Source organism: Larimichthys crocea, chromosome XVII (genome assembly GCF_000972845.2).
Source record: "Larimichthys crocea isolate SSNF chromosome XVII, L_crocea_2.0, whole genome shotgun sequence".
NCBI lineage: Eukaryota > Metazoa > Chordata > Actinopteri > Sciaenidae > Larimichthys > Larimichthys crocea.
The window spans coordinates 25606942-25631544 of NC_040027.1; the positions used below are offsets into that span (position 1 = coordinate 25606942).

General features: G+C 43.6%; 1 protein-coding gene across 9 annotated transcripts in view; it reads right to left on the minus strand.

Moving 5' to 3' along the window:
• Positions 1 to 24603, minus strand: part of szt2 (SZT2 subunit of KICSTOR complex) — an 87622-nt gene that overhangs the window by 50231 nt on the left and 12788 nt on the right. For 6 of the 9 annotated variants that reach the window (XM_027289935.1, XM_019278986.2, XM_019278984.2 and 3 more), the window contains exons 18-50: positions 24500 to 24588; positions 24073 to 24241; positions 23770 to 23887; positions 22754 to 22867; positions 22445 to 22648; positions 22224 to 22318; positions 21444 to 21582; positions 21035 to 21352; positions 20702 to 20909; positions 19725 to 19772; positions 18055 to 18182; positions 16980 to 17247; positions 16677 to 16848; positions 16423 to 16515; positions 16209 to 16287; positions 15086 to 15376; positions 14848 to 14983; positions 14193 to 14309; positions 14018 to 14087; positions 13579 to 13764; positions 12796 to 13026; positions 12448 to 12700; positions 11994 to 12068; positions 11010 to 11148; positions 10708 to 10825; positions 10405 to 10525; positions 10099 to 10260; positions 9711 to 9813; positions 8836 to 8947; positions 7652 to 7739; positions 3627 to 3745; positions 3235 to 3399; positions 2332 to 2416 (exon numbers count right to left, since the gene is read on the minus strand). In XM_027289935.1, the coding sequence (XP_027145736.1) occupies positions 2332 to 2416; positions 3235 to 3399; positions 3627 to 3745; positions 7652 to 7739; positions 8836 to 8947; positions 9711 to 9813; positions 10099 to 10260; positions 10405 to 10525; positions 10708 to 10825; positions 11010 to 11148; positions 11994 to 12068; positions 12448 to 12700; positions 12796 to 13026; positions 13579 to 13764; positions 14018 to 14087; positions 14193 to 14309; positions 14848 to 14983; positions 15086 to 15376; positions 16209 to 16287; positions 16423 to 16515; positions 16677 to 16848; positions 16980 to 17247; positions 18055 to 18182; positions 19725 to 19772; positions 20702 to 20909; positions 21035 to 21352; positions 21444 to 21582; positions 22224 to 22318; positions 22445 to 22648; positions 22754 to 22867; positions 23770 to 23887; positions 24073 to 24241; positions 24500 to 24588 (4813 nt within the window). The remainder of the gene's footprint in view (positions 1 to 2331; positions 2417 to 3234; positions 3400 to 3626; positions 3746 to 7651; positions 7740 to 8835; positions 8948 to 9710; positions 9814 to 10098; positions 10261 to 10404; positions 10526 to 10707; positions 10826 to 11009; positions 11149 to 11993; positions 12069 to 12447; positions 12701 to 12795; positions 13027 to 13578; positions 13765 to 14017; positions 14088 to 14192; positions 14310 to 14847; positions 14984 to 15085; positions 15377 to 16208; positions 16288 to 16422; positions 16516 to 16676; positions 16849 to 16979; positions 17248 to 18054; positions 18183 to 19724; positions 19773 to 20701; positions 20910 to 21034; positions 21353 to 21443; positions 21583 to 22223; positions 22319 to 22444; positions 22649 to 22753; positions 22868 to 23769; positions 23888 to 24072; positions 24242 to 24499; positions 24589 to 24603) is intronic. The other 3 variants (XM_027289939.1, XM_027289936.1, XM_019278985.2) reach the window with 1 other exon arrangement.

A 24603-nucleotide genomic window follows, 5' to 3' on the forward strand; every position in this document is an offset into this window, starting at 1 on the left:
TGCAACACATCTCCTTCGCATAGAGTTGATCAGGTTGTTGATTGTGGCCTGTGGAATGTTGGTCCACTCCTCGTCAATGGCTGTGCAAAGTTGCTGGATATTGGCAGGAACTGGAACACGCTGTCATATACGCCGATCCAGAGCATCCCAAACATGCTCAGTGGGTGACCTGTTCAGTGAATATGCTGACCATGCAAGAACTGGGATGTTTTCAGCTTCAAGGAATTGTGTACAGATCCTTGCAACATGGGGCCGTGCATTATCATGCTGCAACATGAGGTGATGGTCGTGGATGAATGGCACAACAATGGGCCTCAGGATCTCGTCACGGTATCTCTGTGCATTCACAATGCCATCAATAAAATGCACCTATGTTCGTCCGTAACATACACTTGCCCATACCATAACTCCACCGCCACCATGGGCCATTCGTTCCACAACATTGACATCAGAAAACTGCTCATCCACACGATGCCACACACACTGTCTGCCATCTGCCCTGAACAGTGAAAACTGGGAATCATCAGTGAAGAGAACACCTCTCCAATGTGCCAGACGCCATCGAATGTGAACATTTGCCCACTCAAGTCGTTTACGACGACGAACTGCAGTCAGGTCGAGACCCCGACGAGGACGACGAGCATGCAGATGAGCCTCCCTGAGACGGTTTCTGACAGTTTGTGCAGAAATTCTTTGGTTACGCAAACCATTGTTGCAGCAGCTGTCCGAGTGGCTGCTCTCAGACGATCTTGGAGGTGAACATGCTGGATGTGGAGGTCCTGGGCTGGTGTGGTTACACGTGGTCTGCAGTTGTGAGGCCGGTTGGATGTACTGCCAAATTCTCTGAAACTCCTTTGGAGTCGGCTTATGGTAGAGAAATTAACTTTCTATTCACAGGCAACAGCTCTGGTGGACATTCTTGCTGTCAGCATGCCAATTGCACGCTCCCTCAAAACTTGCGACATCTGTGGCATTGTGCTGCATGTTTCAGAGTGGCCATTTATTGTGAGGTGGGATGGATTATCTCGGCAAAGGAGAAGTGCTCACTATCACAGATTTGTGAACAATATTTGAGAAATGGTTATTTTGTGTATATAGAAAATGTTTTAGATCTTTGAGTTCAGCTCATGAAAAATGGGAGCAAAAACAAAAGTGTTGCAATTATATTTTTGTTCAGTGTAGTACAACCAATACTTCACCAAAGAACGACAGGGGCAAACACGTGTTGGGCGTTCAGGGTGAGCGGGTCATTGATTGAAATATAGTTTTGGTCTCTATACTTTTTTAGTTTTAACTCATCTGTTCAATTCATATTGATATATCCTGCTGAATGCGTCTGAAATAGGATAGATGTCTTTCTACGCTGTCTGTTATTAGAGAGAAATCACGCTCATGGCTGCTTCAGTGTTGTGGAATAACTTTATACCTGATGTCTTAACTGTTTTTATTCATCACTGGCTAGATTCACTTTGTGATGTGAACAACAAAACATACTTGAATGAGATACACAGGATAGTGTTACAGCTAATGCTACATTATCTATCAGCATATACAGAGGCTGACAGATATTTTATTATGTCATTACCTTACAACCACAGCTCCACCATAGCGTAGCTTGTTCCATAGTGTCATCTCAAACTGATTTGTTGTGTGAGGTTAGGTGGTAGAGTGAAATCAGCCTGTCTAATCCTAAAGTAGGCCACGGTAACGAAATGTTGTGACTATAATTTAACTTCTAAAGCGAGACAAACATGACATCTCGTACAACCAGCGTGAGCATTAGTGTGGAGAGGGAGGGCTACATAACATCTCAGACGCAACCTTAATAAAATATTATATAATAGTTATTATTATTTTAACTAAATAGTATTTTCAGGTCTGACGTAAAGCAAGCAGGGAATGCATGCAGGGACTCATGACTGATACATTTATTGATTAAATATTTCAGCACTAACATGGATGTTTCTTATAAGTGCTAAAAAAAAAAAGGCTGTGTCATCTAATGATCAGGGTTCATCTTATATTGGGGTCACAGAATATTGAGGCACTTTGGTGATATTTGTTTTGGACACATGGGGACGTACATTCATTTCCTAGAGACTGCCTAAGACTTGTCTAAACCTAACCCTTAACCACTAACCCTAAAATTAGGTTTTTCTCCCAATTGGTGACGTTGCTTTGATCCACAAGTGGACAAGCTGTGCCTAGTTCACTGGTGTTTAGTCTGAAATGTAACCCTGAAGTTAGCCAAGTCAAAAACACACACATACACAGAGGAGTACTGAGGCCTGATGGCTGTGAGGGCATGCAGGTCTGGGAGAATGTGATTACCTTTGCCTCCTGTCCCCTGGCCTCCAGGTTTATTGTAGAGGTAGATATCACCGTCAGCCAAGTCGCTGCTCAAATGAAAGTAGTGCTACAGACAGAACAGGAGAGCAAATCACTCCGGATGCTCAAAGCACACAAGTCAGCATTTATTTCAAACATCACAATGAGATGAGTTTTTTTGCAGAGCCGGGAGCCTCCCGTATCAGAGATTTATTCATTTTGAATCCCGATCACTTTAAACAGAGTTGTTTGCAGGTAGTTCACTTGCATATGTCAAACTGTCATCTATCAGTGCAGAGAGGCGTTGTCGATTCACAAGCAGCGATGACTTATTACAAGTCAACAAATCATTCAAAGTACTCAGAGACTGATTGTTTACTTTGGGGTTTTTTATGACCCAGACTTTCTCGCTGCTCACTCAGACATCAGACACGCACAAACAGTTTTTAGGATTATGTGAGTCACAAATCCTCGTGATGAGTGATTTGATAGCTGCCGAACAAATAGTCCACGGGATTTGGCAAATGTTGTGACAGTGAGAGAATTAGCTTCTAGCTTGGTAAAAACAGATGATCTTATTTTAGATATATTAACAGAGATATAACATATTCATTAATGAGCTTTAGAGGTGTAAGTTTATTTCTTAAGTTCAAGGAGAGAGAGAGAGCTAGGCTAGCCGGTTTCTTCTGCTGCCAGTCTTTATGCCAAGATTAAGCTAATTCATTTGTTTGGCTTGAGTTTCACAGTTAATGCAAAGCCATATGAGTGGTATCAATCTTCCAACCCTCTGCTTCTAACTCCTTTGTCTGAACTTCAAACAATGTTTCATGTTCAGAAGAACAGTTCTTTTCTTTTTCAAGCATTCATGAGAAACATCAAATAATAGACATTAACCTTAAACGGTACCTTGAAGTGGTGTGCTGTGTTGCTGTCAGTGTATTTTGGGACATGCAGGAAGATGAGGAGGTTCTGCCTGAGGTAGTGAGCCACAGCAGGCAGGCAGGGAAGACAGTACTGTGGGAGGCTGAAGTTCATCACCTCAGTGGCAGGAGATCCAGATGGCTGGATGAACTGACCAGACAAACATTTGGTGAAGGCTTTTATCGAAAGCAATTTTCAGCAGAGAGTGCATACAAGTGTTTTTTGGTTGCCCCAGTGAGAATAAAACCTATAATTCTGAAACAGTAAGCAATTTGCTCACTGAATTACACAGGTCTGTGTGCACAGAACTACAGAGCAGCAGCGTTTTCCCCAATTTCTTCTATTCGAATCACAGTCCACAAAAAGGAACAACTCACCTCTACGTCGGCCGGTGTCAGCTTGCAGTTCCTGACAAGCATGACAGTGATGATGTCCAATGTGGTCTCATCCAGGCGTTTACGGAGCACCTTAACCAGCTCGTCCGTGATCTCTGGACCTGAAAGTGAAAAAAAAAGAAACACTGCGTCACCCACACACTGCAAATACATTAATGTTCCAACCAGTACACAAATTAAAAAGGTCTCAGGATGCTTCACATAACGTGCTTGATGGATGAAGAGCATCTGAAACAACAAGTCAGAAACCAAGCTGGCCAGGTGTGCCAAGGTATGAAAGTATATATTTCCAACTGAAATATGGAATCTGGTCACATGCTAACAGCTGGCCAAGGAGGTTTTATTTGGGGTGTTTGTTTGTCAGCAGGATTACAGAAAAACTCATGGCCTGATTTTCATAAAACTTGGTGGAAGGGGGTAGCATGGACCAAGGTGGAGCATGTTAAATCCAAGGTCAATTGTAACACCAGTGTCTATCACATAGAAATGTGTTGCACATGTACATAGAGTGAACCAAACATACATACAAACATCAAAAAGGCATCTTAAACATTCCATCTAGTTCAAGGATGGCATGACTGAAAAGTTGAGAAGTCAAGAATGAACTTTCAAGCTCATCTTTGTGATGTTTTTATCATCAGAATAGATGAATTAGAAATGCCCGGCCGTTTCCCCCGTGGCATTAAAACACGTTTTGTTTGACAGATGCAGACAAAAATGAAGTGAGCTCGAATATGTCAGCTTTTGGCCTTTTCTGTGCATCAATATGTGTCTGTACATGTAGTCTGGTCAATTTTTGGTCAAAAAAAACTTTGACAACTTGGACATATAAGCTGTCTCCACTTCAACTGAGAATCCAATCGCCTGAAGAGAGATCACAGATATGAGATGTGGCTGAATACACTGAAAAAAATCTAGCAAAATAATAACTTCATGCTCAGTTATTAACATTTCTACTTATGTGTGTGTGCTACAGTGTTGCACAATGTTAGTAAGTATCTGATAATTGTTTACATGTGTGATTTATTAATGTGTCAGAGGGCCGTGTATTCTTTTAATTACAATAGTTCTTCTGCTCACAAAAGGCCATAGTGGTGTACACACACACACACACACACACACATACATCATGGAGAGTCAATACAGCTATAGTGATGTTGCCAAAAGAGTTCAAAGTACAGTGAGTGGAGGAAACAGACAAGGAATTTAATTAGCCTCTGAGAAACTGCTGCTGTGATCCCAGTCTGTCTGAGAAGGGAAATATTCCCAGTACAACAGTGCCATCAAGGCACCCACAGGAGGAACAGCAGCCTGCACACCACAGACACTGCTGAGTGTTATCAAGGTGTGGTCTGGACCAATGGCAGCAAAGCACAGCAACATTAATAAAAGGTCAAACTAAATAATGACAGAAGTAACACAAAGAGCTCATCACATTAAACTAAACCCTGCCCGTAACCAGTGCCCCGAACCTGAGTGTGAAAGGTGTGACGTGATGACACATGACTCAGCTGTTGATCAAGCAGCTGCTGTATGCAGGAGAATGGATGTTGAGTTTGACAGTTAACAACTGTAGTACTGCCCGACATGTTACCACGAAAACTCTCTCTCTCACACACACACACACACACACACACACACACACACACACACACACACACACACTATCCGGCTGCCAGGCTGCCACAAATCCTCACTGGAGCATGGAATGTGGACAAAGCTGCATTCACATGGATTCAGGCAGACAGACAAAACCTTCTGGACAGGACGGGAAAAAACCAAACAAACAGTCCAACCAGAATGGCAAAAAGATGTTTGGCAATGTGTTGCCATGGTGATGTTGTATTCAACACAAAGAGTGGAATGAAATCTATTAAATAAAATAATTTCATGTCTGTTGTTTTATGCCATTAATTTTTAATTAGCTTCTCGCTGTTCAGATGTTTTCTCCTCGTAACATCTGTAACATCACGGTGGATGACAAAAGTTCTAATATTTGAATTTTGGAAAGCAATGTGCCGTTCTCTGACAGCTTCCCCTAATTTTACCATCATGCTCTCATCCAGAGAAATGACATCTGGATTCCTGTTGACGGTCTTCCAGAATCCAAGTGATGTAGTATTAATCCGCTGTTAAAAATAGTCCTCATCAAAAGTGCCATATCCTCCTGTTTGAGTAATGTGTTATAAACTAGTGTCCCCTGTCGGACATTTTTAAAAACGAAGCTGTGTACTTGTGAGCTGTTTTTTAACATTTACATCTTCAGTAGAGTCAATGGGCTTGGATGTGAGAGCCATGGACAGGGGAGGCGAGCCAGGCAGTATAAAGAGACAGACTAACACATTCTGGATTTGTGTCAGCCTCATCCTTTAAACTGTCAAATACTGATATCGGCCTTGGCCTCAGAAATTCAGTGTTGGCCAGACTATAGTACACAGCTACAATGATTAGACTAGACTGATCTTAAGTTCCAAGCCTTCGCCCAGTCTTTCAAGAAGCCTTATTCCAGTCCATCTGAGAAAAAAAAAATACATGATGCAAATTTCAACACAGACTAACAGTTGCCTCCACTACAAACAGTGCACACAAGCATGCAACTCAAAGGACTTACTGTACACATGACAAACTGCGTACTATTGTATCTAAGTTGGTGCTTGCACATCTACTCGGCAAAACCCTTTTTTCCCCCCACAGAAGATGTCTGTCAAAAGTATGTGACAAATGGCTGCTGTGTCACTGGACTGAGACACACTCAGTGAGAGCAGGAGAGCAGCAGAGGATGTTAGCAAAACTGTCTCCAAGCCTGGCTGTTTTCCACCGGCTCGTCACAGAGCTGTCAGCAGTGGAGCAGCATCAGTCACCAGCTCGTTCCGCAGAGGAGTGCCGACTGCTGCTTCTGCTGCAGGCCTTCATTTGTGTTGACTGCCATCCAGCTCCAAAATGCCTCATCCCATAACACCACAAGCAACACAATTAGCCAAAGGCGGTCAGGGAGTTATCAAGGACTGCTTTGCCATTTACGCATGATCTGCTGCGCTCTTCTACAGCCACAGAGAGCAACGTTTGTTTCTACAATATCCACAGATGGGAGGGTGATGGTGTCAGTACAGTGAAATGCCAACTTTAATCACATGCAGAACTATGCAAATACATATGTATATATGTATTTTATATTCATAATGCTGTATTTTATCTAAACTACTGTGATTCAGTGTATCATAACAGAGGTTATCTCATGACACTTTCCATATAAAGCAGATCCAGACTGTAATCTTTATATTATTCACAGAGACTCAACCATTCCCACCATGAGCAAGCACTTAGTGACGGTGGCAAGGAAATAACCAATGAACAAACTCCATAGAGCTGCTCTGTAAGCTGTAATGCTGATTGCACAGAAAACCAAATTATATGATGGATCATGGGGCCCATCAGAGTCCTCCTCGTGCGTTAAATGATAAAGACACAAATGGGAGAACTGAGCAGACAATCAGTGGAATCGGGAAGTTGAATCAATCAGTGAACAGACAAAATAATTAGCAGCAATGCTAATGTTAACATGGCAATATGCTGATTTAATTCTAGACTGATAAAAGGCAGAAAAAGTGCAATACCCTGTGAGTATGAGCAGGTTGTCAGTTCTATTATTGAATATATTCTTATATATATATTACATGTTACATGGATCAGGTTTCTAACTATTTCTCGTTGTATTTGAAAAGCTTTTTGTCTGCCTGTTGACTGTGAAGTGTTGCATTTTGAAATTAGTCCAATTAGTTGGACCAATTGTCCTCAGGGGGCTTAACAACCTGTACAGCAGACAACACCTGTGATAGGTTGGAAAATTGGGTAGGAGTAAGGCATGGCATTAAAGTGTAATAAGTGACAGGTTTCGTTGCTATGCTGATGACACATTGCTCTATATAGTTGATGATCTTGATATCTGAGCCGTCTTTACAGCCTTGGACAATATACCTCTGGCAATCCAGTGTTACTATTGCTCTTACCTGCGTTTCCTACTCCATGCACCAGCAGCAGGATGTGCTTGTCTACTTGGCCAACTGGTCGAGAGCTGTCCAGAGAAGACCTGGAGCCCTGAGAAAAGAGACAACAAAGCTGTCAACAATTTGGCATCAGAACACTGACTACTCCACTAATGCAGACTGAGAATGAAGACTCTGTGAAGTGTTTGCGCAGGGACTTGGCATTTAATACAGACCAAAATCCTTCTCTTGCCCTACTTTTTGTTATTCTCCAATGAACCGTTCTACTTATCTGGAGATCAGCGCAGGTAAACACGGTGAGCTTCTATATCCTGTTTTAATAGACTTATCAACATCTGTTTTTCCTCTCTACTTCTGCAACCGACAAGTCAAGATAGTTCTACTCTACAGACTGCACCTCATGTTGGCATTTAGAACATAGTTAGTAACCCAGTTCCTGTCTGCTCTACAGGCACAGGATGGTCTGGAAATATGGTGGGAGTATGCTGAGCATTACGTATGCTTGCTTTATGTAAGTCCTTTCAAAACTGTCCATCAACCCCTGGTAGAATGAATTTGAGTGGGATGCAGGGGAAATGGCACGGTTTCCTGCCTTATCGCCTACATACTGGAACTGGCAGGTCACGATTTAATTTCCACTTCAGTGCATCAGATAAACTGTAGGAAAGCACCGGGATTAGAATGTCTGTCATCAAACTCAAACTTTCCTGTAATCCTCTCTGTAACTTGGTTACAGACTTCTCAAAAGTTCTACATAGAGTACCAGTGAAAAGTTTGGACACACTTTCACATTCAATGTTATTTGTGTTACTCTGCACTGGAGATGAACACTGCTTCTCGTCCAAATAAGGAACACTGCGATTGACAGTGATTTTTCTGAAATAAACAGCTGACAGGTGATGACTTCCTGACTTCAGTGAAGTGTTGGACAGTGCAGGACTATTACAGTTGAAAAGATATACACTTAGTGTAGTTTTCCCAAAGAAACTTCCACAAAGCCTATTCCAATTAAGAATAATGTGCAGTGGTAATGTCAGCCAGGAGTCGACATAAAGCCAACAGAGCTGTTAAGTGTTTATGCGGCCCTTGTTGAAGTTTTGTGGAGTCTGACAATGGGTGAATTGTTTTGTTTAAGTAAAGCTGAAATGTCTCTGTGTAGCCATTGGAAACCCATTTTCCTCACTTACCATAATGTCATCGGAGATCAGGGGCTCTTGACTCCTGGCAAGCGCGATTGAGCGACTGTGGAGATTTCCATCCACGTCGGAGTATTTCCCGGTTAGTGACATTTCACAGAGTCTGGAAAGAAGAACACGAGGAACAGGTGCGTTACCAAGCTGGAAATCAAACTTCCCCAGCTGCTCCTGACTAATGTGATCTTTCTTCTCTTAGCTTTCTCATCCTTCCTCGGTTTGTTATCTGAAAACCACTCTCGCTTAATTTACTTGATTTAACAAGTCAGTAAACTGCATGCTAAAGGCTAAAGATAACTAATAAAATAAAGACAAATAAACACAACCAAATAAATAAACAGTTTCATGTTGGCTTTTATTGCTGCTGTGTCCAAGCTTGGCTCGATACCTTCCCCTATAATGTATCAGAGGGGTGTTTTATACAGAAGCAAGCTTCACTGTGAACACCTGTCCTAAAGTCTTCACAGCCACTACACAACATTATGAAACGTATGATATGAAGAATAAAATATTAGAGCAAAAATTGAACACAAGAGAACTTAGCAGGATGTGTGGACCATGCAGGTCTTGGGTAACTTCTAATCTTTCCTCTTGTTGGTTGTGTGATGATTTGTGAAGTGTAGGATCACAGCACTGCTCTCTCCGATCTCACAGTTAAAGATGTGATATGGAAGCTGCATCATCTGGCTCAGAGCGTCACAAAATGTTGTTTGCCGTGTTTGACAGCAGTTCAGTTTACAGCTTCTCCCCATCTCCCCCAAACTCAGCATTACCCTCTAAGGGATAAAGTCCTTGTATGTAAAGGAGGGTTCACAGGACATTCTGTGTTTGTGAATGAAGAAGAGAAGAGTAACAAGGACAAGTCGAACCTGAGGTAGAAGACTGATTTAGTTGTGCGTTCCTGGTACACAAACATGTTTTTCCTGTTGACCACGCAGAAAGAGTTGAGCACAGACCGCAGGGCTTGGATAGCTAAAGATAGGGAGACATGTTAAGAATGTTTGCGAAATGAATCAAATAATCTTAATGAGAGGATCATCTCTCAACAACACATTGAAGTGAGGTGTTGAATATCAAACCTATGAAGCTAAAACATGCTCAGAAAAGACATTATATTACATAATAACCACTGGAAAAGATTTGGAAGATAAAGATGGTCACACACTGAGCTGCACAGTGTAACCACACTAACTCTGCCCCACTGCTTGAGTTGGGAGTTTTACGTGGTGGCACTTGTGCTGATAAACGTCCCCTTACCCCACTCACCCCTGGAGACCCCTATGTTGGGTCCCATCTTGAGGCGTGGGTGGATGTGGATGATTGTGCTCCACACCACGTCACAGGCAAAATGTCCTGGGATGAACTGCATGGTGGCTGCCAGGTAGTCTCTGGCCTGGTAACTCTCCTCTGTGTTGTAATCTGTATGGTAAGGAAAATATAAGAGTGAGGGCATGGAAATGTGTGAGTGTGTGTGTCACGTTAGGGTCTGTTCCTTTCACCTCCACTACTTTCTAACAGCTTTGCACACAGAAACCTCTAAACCTGGACCTTCTCCTGTCTTACCATCGGAGTTGTTGAGCCTCTGCCTGTAGAGAGACTCGTTCTTCCAGATGTCTTCTTCACTCTCAGCCACCAGCAGAGAGTTACACACATGGCTGTCGTGTAGGTCCTGCAGCAGCATGCGCTACACACACACACAGTATTTACAGCAGAAACCGAGTAGCAAGCAAAGGACACATTTCATGGACTGTGCAGTTGTATTTATGTTACATGATCTACACCAAATCTTGTTTGGCACAATGAGTTTGCACTCTTTTAATATTGTCATGAGACAACATGCAGTTTGTTGAGTGCTGCCATAGTTACCTGATTGACTATTCTGCAGATTTCACCGATCTTCCTGACCACCATTTGATGCAGTTCCTGATCTTCTTCCTTCTTCTCCAACTCCTCAGCACCGACCTCTTTCCCTTCTGTGAAGCACCTGCAAAAATATGAAAAAAATCCTAAGAAGCGTACAGGATCCAATCACCAGCTGTGATCGAGCATGCAAGACTCTGTCCAAGGAATTGTGTTCAGCATTTGATTTAATTAGTCTGGATTACTTGACAAATATAGATTACACAGATTACAGAAGAAAGAATGGACTGTGGTGTGCATGTCCAGACCTGGAATGTGAGTAGACCTTCACTCTGTCCTGGTATATCTTAACAATCAGCCAGAAGTCGGGCATTAGTGGTGACTGACGCTCCTGTTCATCCAGGGTGGGGCTCTCACACTCAGAGTCACTACTGCCGCCATCATAACCTTCAACCACACAGAGCAAAGCCACAAAAAGGAACATAACGATGTTGTTACAAATAAAGGCTTCTCCACCAAGTATTAAATATATTCCAGTTAGTGTGTTCAATACTTTTTTCCTCCTATCGTTCCACTTTATTCCACATAACTTTTTTTTATAGTTTGGAATGTTTATATAGTTTGATGGTCATTTCTGATCTAAACTTCATTTGAAAAGTGTGAAACTGCTTTGGAAACATGTTTAATAAAATAAATATAATATGTGTTACTTCATTTTTCACGTCATTTTACCTTGTAATATAATAGTCATTCAAACTTGAACCTTCATTTGTTTTTCCACTGCTACAAAAATTAAAACTCTGGTTTAGTAATAAACTCTTTATGCTAAACCTAAAAATTGTTGTCCCAATTAGTCACAAACAATGAGAAAATAAAGTTAAGGTTGATAATAAAGTTACTCTTTCAAATAAACCATGAATAATTAATTACTCTTTAAGATTGCTTTGACAGGCTAAACTGTTGGCTCTTTGTGTATTTCAGTTTCTATAGTCAAAAACTTGTAGAGGCATTTCAGCTTTAGAGCTCAGTGTAAGAGACAGGAGGTGCTTTTTAAACATCAGGCATCATGGTAATAATGTTAAAAATCACAACCATCCATTTTAGAGAGAATGCAATGATGGAAATTGTCCACGAGATGGTGGTGTTTAACAGAGCAAGACTGGACGTGCTGCGTTCCAGCCAACTCTTACTCATACCAACCATTTAGGTTTGAACACAGCCACCTCACTATTCAAAGCTCTCTAACTCTGGTCATGCTGGTCAAGCATCATTCAGCTTTGTGCAGCACTTACCCTGCATGTCTGAGTCCAGACTGCCCTGGCTGGAGACGACACTCTGGACCCGACTCGGCCTGAGCTTTCCACAGCCTGAGGAAAGACAATTCAACATTTCTGTCACCGGTTCAGTGTCACAAATCACAGATGAGCTCAGACCCTAAAGAACCTGCTGCCTGCCCTGAGACAGCCATCGTAGGTTTTGAAAGAAAGATGGTGTAGAGAGAGCTGGCGGTGACTGGCTGTTTGAGTATGTGATGCAGTGACTGATACAGCAATACAGAAATGTTGCTTTTCATATGTAGCAGAGAATGGCCTGTCATCATGACATATCCACAATGTGATACCAGACTGTGCTACAGCATGACGATCATACTTATAATGGCTAATAATTACTATTCATTAACTGTGGGCTTATAGCAGCTCTTATAATGTCATGAATCCATCACAGATGTGTCTCTGTAACACTCACTATGAGAGGCTGACTGCATGGACTCAGCCAGGCTGACACTGGACGGTGTCTTGGGGGGTGAGTTGGGTTCCGTGAAGCGTTCAGGCTGGAGCTGAGGGGTACCGGGCTGCCCTCTGTCCGCCGCCATACTAAATGAACTCTGAGAAACGTTGTCAGGAGCCTCAGGTCTTGAGGCTCTGGCTGGCTCACTGGCTTCTGCAGTTGAGTCACTGGGAGTGTCAGCAGCGGCGCTGATGGACTTCTTGTCTTCGCTCTGCAGGTGGACAGAATTCAAGTAAAGATGCAAAACATGTCTACTGTAAAACCTCAACAAAGGACTTCTCAGACTTTTATAGACTAGTATCTGACCTCGCTGTCTGCCTCCGCTGCCTGAGCCTCTGCTTCACTCTCCAGCATCACCTCCTCCACCTGTGCTGCGACACTGCAGGCGGCGGTCTGTTGTGGGGGGTCTGCAGTGCTCTCAGACAGCCTCTTGGTGGCATGGATCCTCTGAGGGTGCAGTCTGCTCAGGGACATGTAGTAGAAGTTGTCCTGTTCTCCGTTCAGCACGTATCCAGAGAAAGACATTCTGCGAAACTCCTGCAGGATCATCCATCATACATCACAATCAAACAGTGTGTGTTCACTTCCTGTACCAGGAAAACTCCTGAGGCTGATTAAAGGGAATGAGCCAAAGAATACAAGATGAACAAAGTATCTTCTTAAAATAATAAAATCCATGCTGTTTAATCAATATAATGTACTGCACCACTGTTAGAGTACTGCTCTTTTTCAAATAAAAGCCGACATGAACAAACCTGTCTGCTATCAAAGCTGGTTAAAAAACATAAAGGGGTGTAACATTCGGTCCAGAATGCAGCTTTGCTTCCACACTATAAACTAAATAAAATCTATATTTGAAATTATATTTATACATGCAGGTGTGTGTACCTCCAAGGACACGTTTCAGACTAAAGACCAGTAAATTGGGGACAGCCTGTCCAAATGGAGACGAAAATCTTGTCCCCAAATAGGAAAAAGCTGATTTTTGGGTCTGTGTCGAGGCTCCAGGAACTGTGTGTGTGTGTGTGTGTGTGTGTGTGTGCGTGCGTGTGCGTGTGTGTGTCTATGTGTGTGTGTGTGTGTCCTTGCCTCTTTGAATTTCTCCAGAGACTGCTCAGGCCCGAAGACAAACTGCAGCGGGACGTCTTCGCAGTGACAGTGAGGTCGACCGCTGGAGCGCAACACATGCTCCGCTACTTTCTGCAGCGTGGCCGAGCTGATGACCCGAGAGTGACGCAGAGCGGAGACAATCTCGTCTTCCAGCAGCCAGCGGATCTGAAACGCACAGAGTTTCATATTCTTACGATCAGACCAACAATGAGGTAAACACGTCAACTGCACATTGATGTGGTCAATAAATTCCTAATAATCATCTAATTCATTAATCTCTAAGAAGTATGTTATCATACACCCTGTGTTTTTCCTGAGGGTGATGCTGAAGGAATGCTGAGTATGAGTAAAGCTCCTAGCTCTGTCCTGTCTTAGATGATGTTATTTATTAGCTCATGTTTAGAGGAATAAAACTCACCTCGTCCATTGTAGCCAGAATCGCTAACTTGTGAGGCACTGGGAGTTTGGATAAAGAATCACCGGAGACCCTGATGGAAGACGAGACAAATATCAGAAAAAAAACAGAAGCTTCTGCTTACTGACAGAATCAGATAAAGTCCCGTAGGACGAGCTTATGTGTTGAGCAAACTCACCCATCAACACAGGCTCCCCTCAGACTGTCCAGCACTGCCATCAGCTCCTCATCAGAGCGATAGGAGGAGGGCTGTCCTGGTGAACGATTCAGGGACACGCTGCTCTCTGAGGTGTACCTGCACACAAAGAGGCGATCTGATGTCCCGCACCATGGTTTCATGTTTCAAAGTGATTCTACAGATCATCGTATAACATCAGAGGATATTTAGGTTCAAGGAATGGACATCTTTTCTTACTGTTCATGATATATTACAAAGATACTATGTGTAGGATTTGACTGTATTTATATTATCTTTTAAAATGATTCTTTTAAATCTAATAACATCCTTTTTTTGTTATTACTAGTGCTAGATGCCACAGCAAGTTGCTGCCCCAAGCAAAGGAATTCAAGTATCTCGGGGTCTTGTTCACAGCCGGCGGGTTGGTGCAAGAGGGAGCTGAGCTGGAAGTCAAAGCTCTACATTCTAACCCTCGCCTGTGGTCATGAGCTTTGGGTACAGACTGAAAGAATGAGATCTGGGATACAAGCAGCCGAAATGAGCTTCCTCGGCTGGGTGGCCAGGCTTGGCTTTAGGAATAGGGTAAGAAGATCAGACGTATTATGTTTCATACAAACCTGCTGAACTGTGTTTTTTTTTCTCATTCAGAACTCACCTGTTATGATGGAAGTCAGCCATGACTTCAATCTCCAGAGGTAGTGTCAGAACAAAAATATCTAAGGTGACTGAGAGTTCGTTCAAATCCACAGACTGTAAGGCCTCAGCATTCTCCAGACAGGAAATAATCTCACCTGCAATCAGAAAAAAAAATAATAATAAAAGCACTGCAGCAAAAGTGTCAGTGGTCAAATGATGAGCACAGAGATCTTAACTAGAAGTGAAGAGACACTCACCGAGGCAGGTGGGCAGTGTTTGTATGGGCATGGAGCCATGGCAGCTTTTCATATTGACCGAACATGTGACGTGAACGAACAGCGGCGGCATGTCCAACTGAGGCCCCTCCGGCTCCAGCAAGGAGTCTCCCTCCAGGATGCTGAAGGAGTCCTGGTCCTGGTTGACAGTGTTGGAGTCTGACAGGGACTGGTCTTCTCCCTCTCCGTGTGAGCTGGCTCCTGGATGCTCCTCATACTCCACCACCAGATCTGTGTCACTCTCCGTCATGATGCAGCAGCTCAACACGTTTTCTGCACACAGAAATGAGAAACTGAGCAGTCGGGGATTTGGGAGGTGATCACAGATCTTTTAGAGCTCAAACATGTTTGTAGCAGACTTTAAACATATTAGTCATAAATCATGACTTCATTTTTAAGATTAATTCTTGTAGAATTAGGAAAAGTCACGATGTATCAAGCAGATCAAATAGCATTCAGTATGTTGTTTGAGCTGTCTCTAGGGTCTTAATAATAAGTAAACAGATAACTTAACCTTTAACCGATCACATTTTTAACTCCTGATTTAACTGAACCAGATTCAATTTAAACCTGAGGTGCCAAATCGTTGTCTTCCCCTCCTGGCAGTGAGAGTAATTACAGAAACACGCTGAATGAGTCCTAATCTCAGCAACAAAAATCCTCTTTTGGACCCCAGGAAGTGAACTAAAGTACTCAGCTTGAGACCCAAAGCAGCCGTTGGCAAATGAAGACAAAGACAAGTGACGCCTCTCGCATCGCAGAACAGATAAACTACGAAATGTGAACTTTGTGGCTTGTTGTCATGTATGATCACTGAGGAAAGACGGCTATTCCACAGGTGCGTAGATGCAACATTTTGGGTTTAAAAAGCTAACCTTGCTGTTTGAAAACCATCCACTGACTCATTTTTCTCATTTTAAAACTCTGCATGCTGCAAAATACAGAGATTCACAGGGTTAATCAGCACAACTTAAACTCTGTGTGGAATAATTCTGACTGTGCATCAACATTTCAAGTCGACTGTATGAATGCGTTGTCAGGATTAAACAATATAACTAACAGGTGTCTCAAACTGCCATGAAAATATTTGAATATTTGAACTCACCGTCCTCTGTAGCTGGCTCAGCGTCTGACACCAGCTCCTCGCTGGGTCTCCTCCCGACCTCACCGTCCTCGGAGTCCTCCTGAGGAGACAAAGCGCAGAGTGAGCGTGCATCCAGTCTAATCGACAGCAGCATTTGGTTTGTTACTGCCATTTCCTGTTCTGGATTGATCACGTGATGTGACAACGAACATCAACAACAGCTTTGTCGACTCACCTCTCTCTTGGATGACGATGGGCAGTAGAAGAAGTAGTGTGGATTGGAGGGCACAGTTTTGAAGTACTGAGACACGATCCCCATGAATTTATCCTGTCCAATGATTAGGTTTCAATTTGAATGACATCACTTTCACCCTGTTAGCTCATTAGCTCATGTACGTACTAATTACTCAGAGGTCAGTCTACGATTATAAAAGGAACACTAAGGTCTACTTCAAAGATATGAAATCAGGAGCCGGTGAATCATTTCACCTGGATTATTTTGTGCAGGTCTGGATACACTTCACACTTGGGCTGCGTCTGAAGCAGCATCAGAGGGAACTCCGGGATCGTGGTTGTCTTGGACTCATCCAGGATGAGTGGAGATGTAGGAGCAGAGGACTTCCCTCTAGATTCAGCTTCACTGACATCCTCCATGTCAACGCTATTCACAGAGATGTCACAACTGTGTTAGCTTATGTTAGTTGATAAAGTTAGTTTATAGGAAACAGCTGCCTGTAGACCTCAGTAAACTGACTGATTCCATTTTATATAAATTCATATACACAGCCTTACCTAGACGAGGAGGCCAGGGGGGCTCTGTCGTCTGCTTGGTCCTCTTCCACCTCTCCGACTGTAAAGGTGGCAGGGGTCGCAGAGGGTTTTAGACTCCCTCCGAATCCCGGACCCTCGCCGTGCTCCCTGAAGACCCTGATGTGTCCACAGAGGGTATGCAGGAAGGAGGTGACGTCGATCTCCTGCAGGGATTCTTCACAGTAGTCCATGGCCATCAGGACGTCCTGGGAGCTGATGCTGTAGGACTGCTGCAGGCTGCGGTACACACCTGAGGACACACACACTGACTTTCACTCGTCTTTTAAAACTGAGAGACTGATTTACACGTTGTTGGTTTTTGTGTTTTCATGTTAACGATAAGATTATGAAACAATATCCGATGATTCTTTAAACATCTCCTACATGCTGCATCCATGCAAAATTCTTCATGGCTTTACTTCTTGCACATTTTTTTATAATATAAAAAAAAGCTGCAGTGAAGCAGCAGAGACAGATGCCTCATTGAAGAGTCGTTTGGTGCGTCTGTGTCACGTGGGTTCAGCCACCAGCAGCTGCTCCTAAGTCTGTTGACTGTAACGGGAGACGTGAACATGAGCTCAGATTATGAGAACTTTCTGAACCATCTCCGGGACAACACAATCTGCTTTCATCTATCCACAGGATGTTCACTATACTTCACTATACTAGGGAGCGTGTCCGTATACCACTTCATACGACTGACACAGACTGTCATGAGTTAGTCATGAAATGACCTGGTGAAAACTTGTGGAACTGTGGCAACTAGGGACAGACATAGAAATGAGTGTGACAACATTTAACTGTTTCATCTGCACATTTACCTCTCCCTGTACTGTCATTTGCTTTCCCACTGATGCTATAAAGATGTGTACACACATCACACTCAGCACACCCTGAAGAAAAGCCATTTCCTCTTTCGATGGTTTGTGTCATGGTCTAAATACTAGACTGGGTAATATTGCACTGCAACACCTGCCAGTTTGAGTTATACTTAAAAATCTGTAAGGAGGGAGGAAAGGGTGGATGGAGGGAGGGAGGGAAGGATGGTAGCGGTCACCTCTGACGTAGCTCTGGTGGTAATGCTCTTGAAGCAGGCTGCAGTAGTTGGCCAGCTCCTTGTGTTTGTGATGCTGACCCAGGAGGTCAATCCAAGGGGACGGACTGCTGCGGTCCTGAGACAGTGACCTGCCAGAGGACACACACACGCACACACACACACACACACACAGGAAATGAGCATGCTCAGTTTGTAAGACGATAAAAATAAACTACAACTTCATTTCATATTTGCCATATTTGCTTATCCACATATTTCACAGGTGTACAAACACAATGCAAGTTAAAAGTACAGAAAATTCCATTCCATGTCATTTTGCGGAACGTTTAGAGCTTTAGCCCAGATCTCCACCACAGTTAGCAAAAGTCAAAGAAGCCAACGAGGCTGTGAGGGACACAGCATGCGTGCAAAGCGTCGTGTTCGGAGAACACAGATCTCTCATCGGGACAAAAGAGAAACAACAAAAAGAGAAACATGAACAGGTGAGAAGATGGTGCATCTGCAGTGAAGTGATTTTGTTCATTAACAGCGAGGTGTCAAAAGTTCATTCAAGACAAACTGCTGCATCTCACACACACACACACACACTCACCTGCAAAGCTACAGCAAGCACAGTGGTCTAGTTTTAGTACTACACACACACTTTAGTTTTACAGCTATATCAGTTTATAACACAAACAGCAACATGTGCAGATGTATGGAGTCATAGAATGTTAAATACTAAAATATGATAATAATAATAATGAGTTTGATCTCATCTGGTGTCAGTGAAGACAAACACGCTGCTCAGTTAGAGAGCAGAAGAATGGATCTCTCTGTATCTGTGACATGTTTAGCGTGTGTTGTCAACATGTTGAAAGTGGTGTATATTTGAACTGGCTGGCTTTCCATACTCACCATCATACCTGCAAGATCGATCATAAGAAGAACTTTGTAGTTTTTGTAACTCTCCTGTCTAGACTCCACCTACCCACCACTTAAACCTGAAATATGATTTTTTTATAACTGTAACTGTTTGGGGGAAGGTATGACATGTATGATATTTTGCAGCTATCATGGGCGTACTTTGACAACAAAATTTTAAAAAGTGGTCACATCGTTGAGTAACCGGATACCAGTCGAGAGTACAGATGCAGTAGCTGCATGGCTGTTTCAGATTCTGCAAGTCTGACCTGCATTTCCAGCAAAAACAAAGTAAAACGTTTCTTAAAGTTTGAATTCTTAGTTTAATGTTTACTCACAAACTACTTCAATGTGCTCATCTTCTTGCTTTGCCCTTCAGGTCTCTTTCACACACACAACAAAACAGTACCCTAAAAAAGCCACTTGGAGGCAAAAGAACTCCACAACAACATGGAGACAAAACATGTGACAAGCTAAACCTTCTAAAAGTGTTATGTATATGTGAGAATAAAGTGATGAAGCCTAAACTCATGCCTCATGTGGCACTGCGCCTGCTGTATGTATGTAGCTACAGAAGCCCGAAGAGGAAGCACAGACAGGCCCGGGAAGGGAAGGTGGCTTCGGAGCCTACAGCATTAGAAAAGCAACACTTTCCCGCTCTACAGGAAACAAGCGCGTCCTAACTTCTCAGAGACGTCCAGTGAAAGCGGAGCAGCGCCTCGTCAGAGAGGGAAGGAGAGCAGAGAAACAGAATCAAGCGTCGCTACCTGAACTTCATCTGCTGATTCATCTCCCAGGATTCAGCATCTTGAGCTCTATTCTCACGCGTGAAGACAATCAAAGACACACATGTTAGCAACTGGACTGCAACTTACTCCTGACAATGTTCATGGGTCACTAACGGTGGGGAAATAATTCAATGAGAGGATAATAAATATGTCCGTTACAACTTGGCTCTTCTCTTTGGAGCTTCGTCCATCATTTATATCAGTTATGATAACTTTATACTCACCACAAAGTAACTGTTGAAATCTGGGGACATAATGTACTCGCACATCAGACAGGTTGTTCACAAATCAATAGTCTGTCCAGATTAATTACAATTAATAATAACCTCTAGGCTTGGGTGACCGTTATACAGTCCAAAGATATTTTGATGGCTAAAAAAATAAAAAGGATTCCCAGAGTGCATTTGGAGCCAAACTTACCCCAAAATATCTCTGGATACAGTAGGTCGTGCCACTTACATGACATTTACATTCATTTTGCTCGTTCACAAGACGCTTGTGTCCAAAGCGACGTACCAAGCACTTGCTGCTGCCATTCAAACGGCATTTCACACCAAATATCAACAATGCACCTATACATTCACATATTAGCTACAGTACATGAGGCGGACTACTTCTTAGTGACGTCGCTATGGTCACCGATCACAGAAATGTGTCTAGCTGAGTAAAACATCATTACTAATATAAATGAAGGCCAAAACTCAACAAATAAGACTCAAGTTGTAATAAACTGGAATGATCTTAATCTATGTTAATAATTAATGTTCCTGGCATACCATGTTAATAGTAAGTAATAATGTCCCACTGCAAAGATTAATCTACAGTGTGGTTCTGCTGCAGAAAGACATGATGGAAAGTGGAAAACTTTCTACCATACTTTAACACTTCAATTCCCTGAAACTTTTTCCCCCCTTTCTTTCTACGTTTGTCCTTATTCCTGCAAGAGAGCACAGTACCTGAAGAAGATGTCCCTGGGTTGGTGGCTGGAGTTGGGGTGTACCAGTTGCTCTTTCAGGTGATCCAGGGAGCAGTTGTAGACGTAGACAGGACACTTTAACTGGCTGCTGTCACTGGCACTCTGCTGAGAAACCTGCCTGCTGAAGCTGATGTGGAAATCTGCCTTCTGTGGTTCAGAGAACTGGACTCCCTCTTTTTCTCCCAGATCTGGACGATTAGAAAAGAATCGTTCACATCCTTAAGCCCTACCTGTGTTTGTGTAAAATACAAAAATGTATGCAATGTGGTAACAGTTGGTTTTGACTACAGTCCTGGACAAGCACAAGACTGACCTGAGCCTGGTGTCCCGGTCTCTGTCTCAGACATTCTACTGTCCAAGCTGTCCTGGTCCAGGTTCAGGGAGTCAACAGGCCCAGTTTGGCTCTCAGACCGTGGTGAAAGCACAGGGGACCTGGCGGTGAAGTGTCCACTGCTGGAGCTCCTTCGCATTTTACTGGCCAGACTGAGGCCAGACTCAGACCTCTCCATCCCACTGGTGGAGCCAGACAGGGAGTCCGCCTGAGATTTGTTGCTTGGAGTCAGAGTGTCGTCCTCCTGCGTGCTGACATTACTCTGAGGCTCCAACCCCGATGCCATCAACATCAGAACATCTGCAAAACAAACATGGAAGCCACATTAACTCTTTGGGAGTGTGGCAGAAAGCTAAAAAGCACGTTACAGTAAAGACAAATCTTGGTATACCTGTGAAGGAAGCAGGGAGAAAGGTGAGGAGGATCTGCTGGGAGTTGATGTACTTGGCATAGCACCTCCACTGTGGCGTGGAGCAGTTCCTCTCCCCCAGCAGAGGTTCTTCATCCACAAGGTCTGCATTACTGAAACTCTGCCAGAGACAGAGAGGGAACTAATGTTTATAGCTTACTTGCATGGACTCAATGATAGAGTAGCTCCACTGCAGCTCTCCAGTGGAAAAGTGTTTAATTGTTTGAGGGGAGCATTTCTGACTTTTTTAGATAGCTACAGCCAGAGGCAGACAAAGACCACAGACCACTGTGTAGATTCAGTCAGCCAGATTCTACTAGGGTGCCACTATTTACAACCATTTCATTCTACCATAACCCTGCAAATCATTTATTTACCACAGCTGCAGAGAGAAGCAGAGATAGGCCTTTATATTTGAGTCCTCTCTGTTTTGTAAAATCCTGTTTTAATTTCATATTGAAACAAATTTTATATAAATCAATACATTTCAATACATTTACTCCATGTTTATCTGCTGCCTTGATATTCATTCAGTATAATGTATTTTTTGACACCACAAAGATTATTAAACAAATAGTAGTTCATTTGAAACTTGATCAAATCACCTGGTGACTAGAATCAAAGAGGGTAAAGCTCACCCTCTCATGTAACGTTTCCTCCATATTACTGTGAAAAATCAGCACAACGTGTTGAGTTTCACTGACAGATTCGAATCAGCTCTGTAAGTGCCAGCTGCTCAGCTTGTTTTATGGACGGGCTTACCTGTAAGGTGCTGGTGGATCCCATCACCTCTTTGCTGCTGCAGGTGGTGTGGAATGACGTCATGTCCTGTCTGTCTGCAGGCTTCACACACTCCTCTGACAAAGCACAAAAAAGAAAAGGCAGAATGTGAGAGAATAGAAGGTACCTGCCATCGCCTTAAAGCCCTGCGGTATATACATTGGCGAGGATAGAGTAACAGAGGTGTTCAGGCGTGTCCTGACCTTTAATAACAGGTAAGGAAAAAGGAGCGACATGGCCGTCTCGCTCTCGCTCCAAGATGTGATGAATGAAGGCGACGTGGTCGCCATCAGCCAATGGGATTTCTCGGTCACTGAGCTCGTGCTCCAGGCTGTTGTGGAAGAGGCTGAGCAGGAGCTCGTTGGGCAGACAGGTGGAGCTGTGTACCTGCTCGTCATTCTCCACTGCTGCTCACACACACGACAACACAGAATACTTGTGTTTTTTTTCTTTATTTCAGGATGGATGTACATTATTCTCATTGTTACAGATGGAACTGAGGAGTACAGTACCTGTACTGAATGTGAGGAAGAAGAGCTCGACCTGCTGGCACTTTGGGAGCAGCTGAATGAGGTCAAACTGAAAAGGGACCATGTGAATGCTGTCCTCACAGGCCGGGGCTTCTCCTGCACAAACACAGGAAACACATCCACTATTCACTTTGTCTTTGAAATAAAGCAAAACACAGATTTATCTATTATGGAAGCATTAATTATAGATTTTGATGGTATGATTATTGTAATGCAGTAATCTATAACAGTGATGTAAAATGAATGGAGTATGTGAGGTGCTGCGTCTGCAGTGCTTTAAACGTTGTACCGGGTCATTGTGGGGAAGAAGGAGCTGAGCTGGAGGCAGTCCCTCTACGTCCCAACACTCACCTATGGCCGTGAGCTTTGTGTAGAGACTGAAAGTATGAGATCGAGGATACAAAGCGGTGAAATGAGCCTGGCTCAGCCTTAGATATAAGGCAAGGAGCTTGGACCAAAGCTGCTGCTCCTTTGCAACAAAAGCATCTGATTAGGATGCTCCCAGGATGCCTGCCTTCAGAGGTGTTCTGTGCATGTCCAACTGAAAGGAAACCCTGGGGCAGACCCAGGACTCGCTCTACATAGCCCATCTAGTCTGGAAAGGCCTCAGGATCCTCCAGGAGGAGCTAAAATGGGTTGCTGGGAGGACGGACATCTAGAGCACCCTGCTAAATCTGCTGCCACTGTGACCTGACCCCAGATGTGTTCTCAGTGTGTTAGCCAGAACGCCCGGACTCTGAGCTCAGAGAACCAGGGGAGTGTTCGTAACATGGCCATCGGGACCACCGGGAAGAAGAGGAGGCTTTCAGGCCCAGGGTGAGGAGGAATGATGTGTTTGGACTACAGGTGTGCTTCCAGCGGTTGTAAGCAAAGTGATCAACCTGCACTTTTCCAAACAGTTTCCAACAACACATTTACAGATGGTTCTGTGTTACAAACCACCTGGAGCAGTCAGGTTAACATGATATTCTGAACAACAGAGCAGAGTGAGTCGTTACCTCTCATGTCCTTAAGTCCAGCTGGCAGTGAGCAGACCTGGTCCTTATTCTGACACAGTTGACTCAGAAACTCAAAGGTCATCATGGTGGACATACAGGCCAGATCCCTGGGAAAGATCTAAAACAACACACACACACACACACACACACACACACACACACACACAGTGAGTCACTATTAACCACAACGTCGTGCTTCTTAAATGCAGATAACTTATTGAGACACGGTAAACACAGGGCTTCGATTGAGACCAGAGTAGGTTGACAGTCTGTCAGTCTGGGATCTGCTGCCGTCATACTTACTGCTTGAGGGACCTCCTGGTACTTGAGGCCCTGGAAGTGGCGATGCTGGTCCATGCAGTTCATCACTGTGCCACTCTGAGGTTCTACCCAGCACTCTGTCACGAGGTTCAGCTCCGTGTCCAAGTCTACAGCCTCCACCTCTGTGTCGTTGTCATCATCAGTGGAGAAGCTGAAGTCCCCATGAAAGACAAAAAACAGCAGGCTGTCAAATGTACCATCACACCAGAGGACGTGTTCAACTCCTTATACCTGACCCCGCCAAGTACTGGTAAGCCTCTAATGCGCTCCTCTAACATGTCCTTGCTGCACTGCACCTTGATTGTTTCCCTTTTTTGTAAGTCGACTCGGATAAAAGCGTCAGCTAAATGGCTAAATCTAAATGTAACTGATTCTAGTGTTAAAAATAGAAGATTACGGCCACTGTTACCTGTCCTTAGTCGATGTAGAGTGAGGTGGGAACAGGATGTACTGAACAATACAAGAGTGACTCTCTCTGTCCGTGTCCCCTGACATGCCCTGAGGACAGAAATT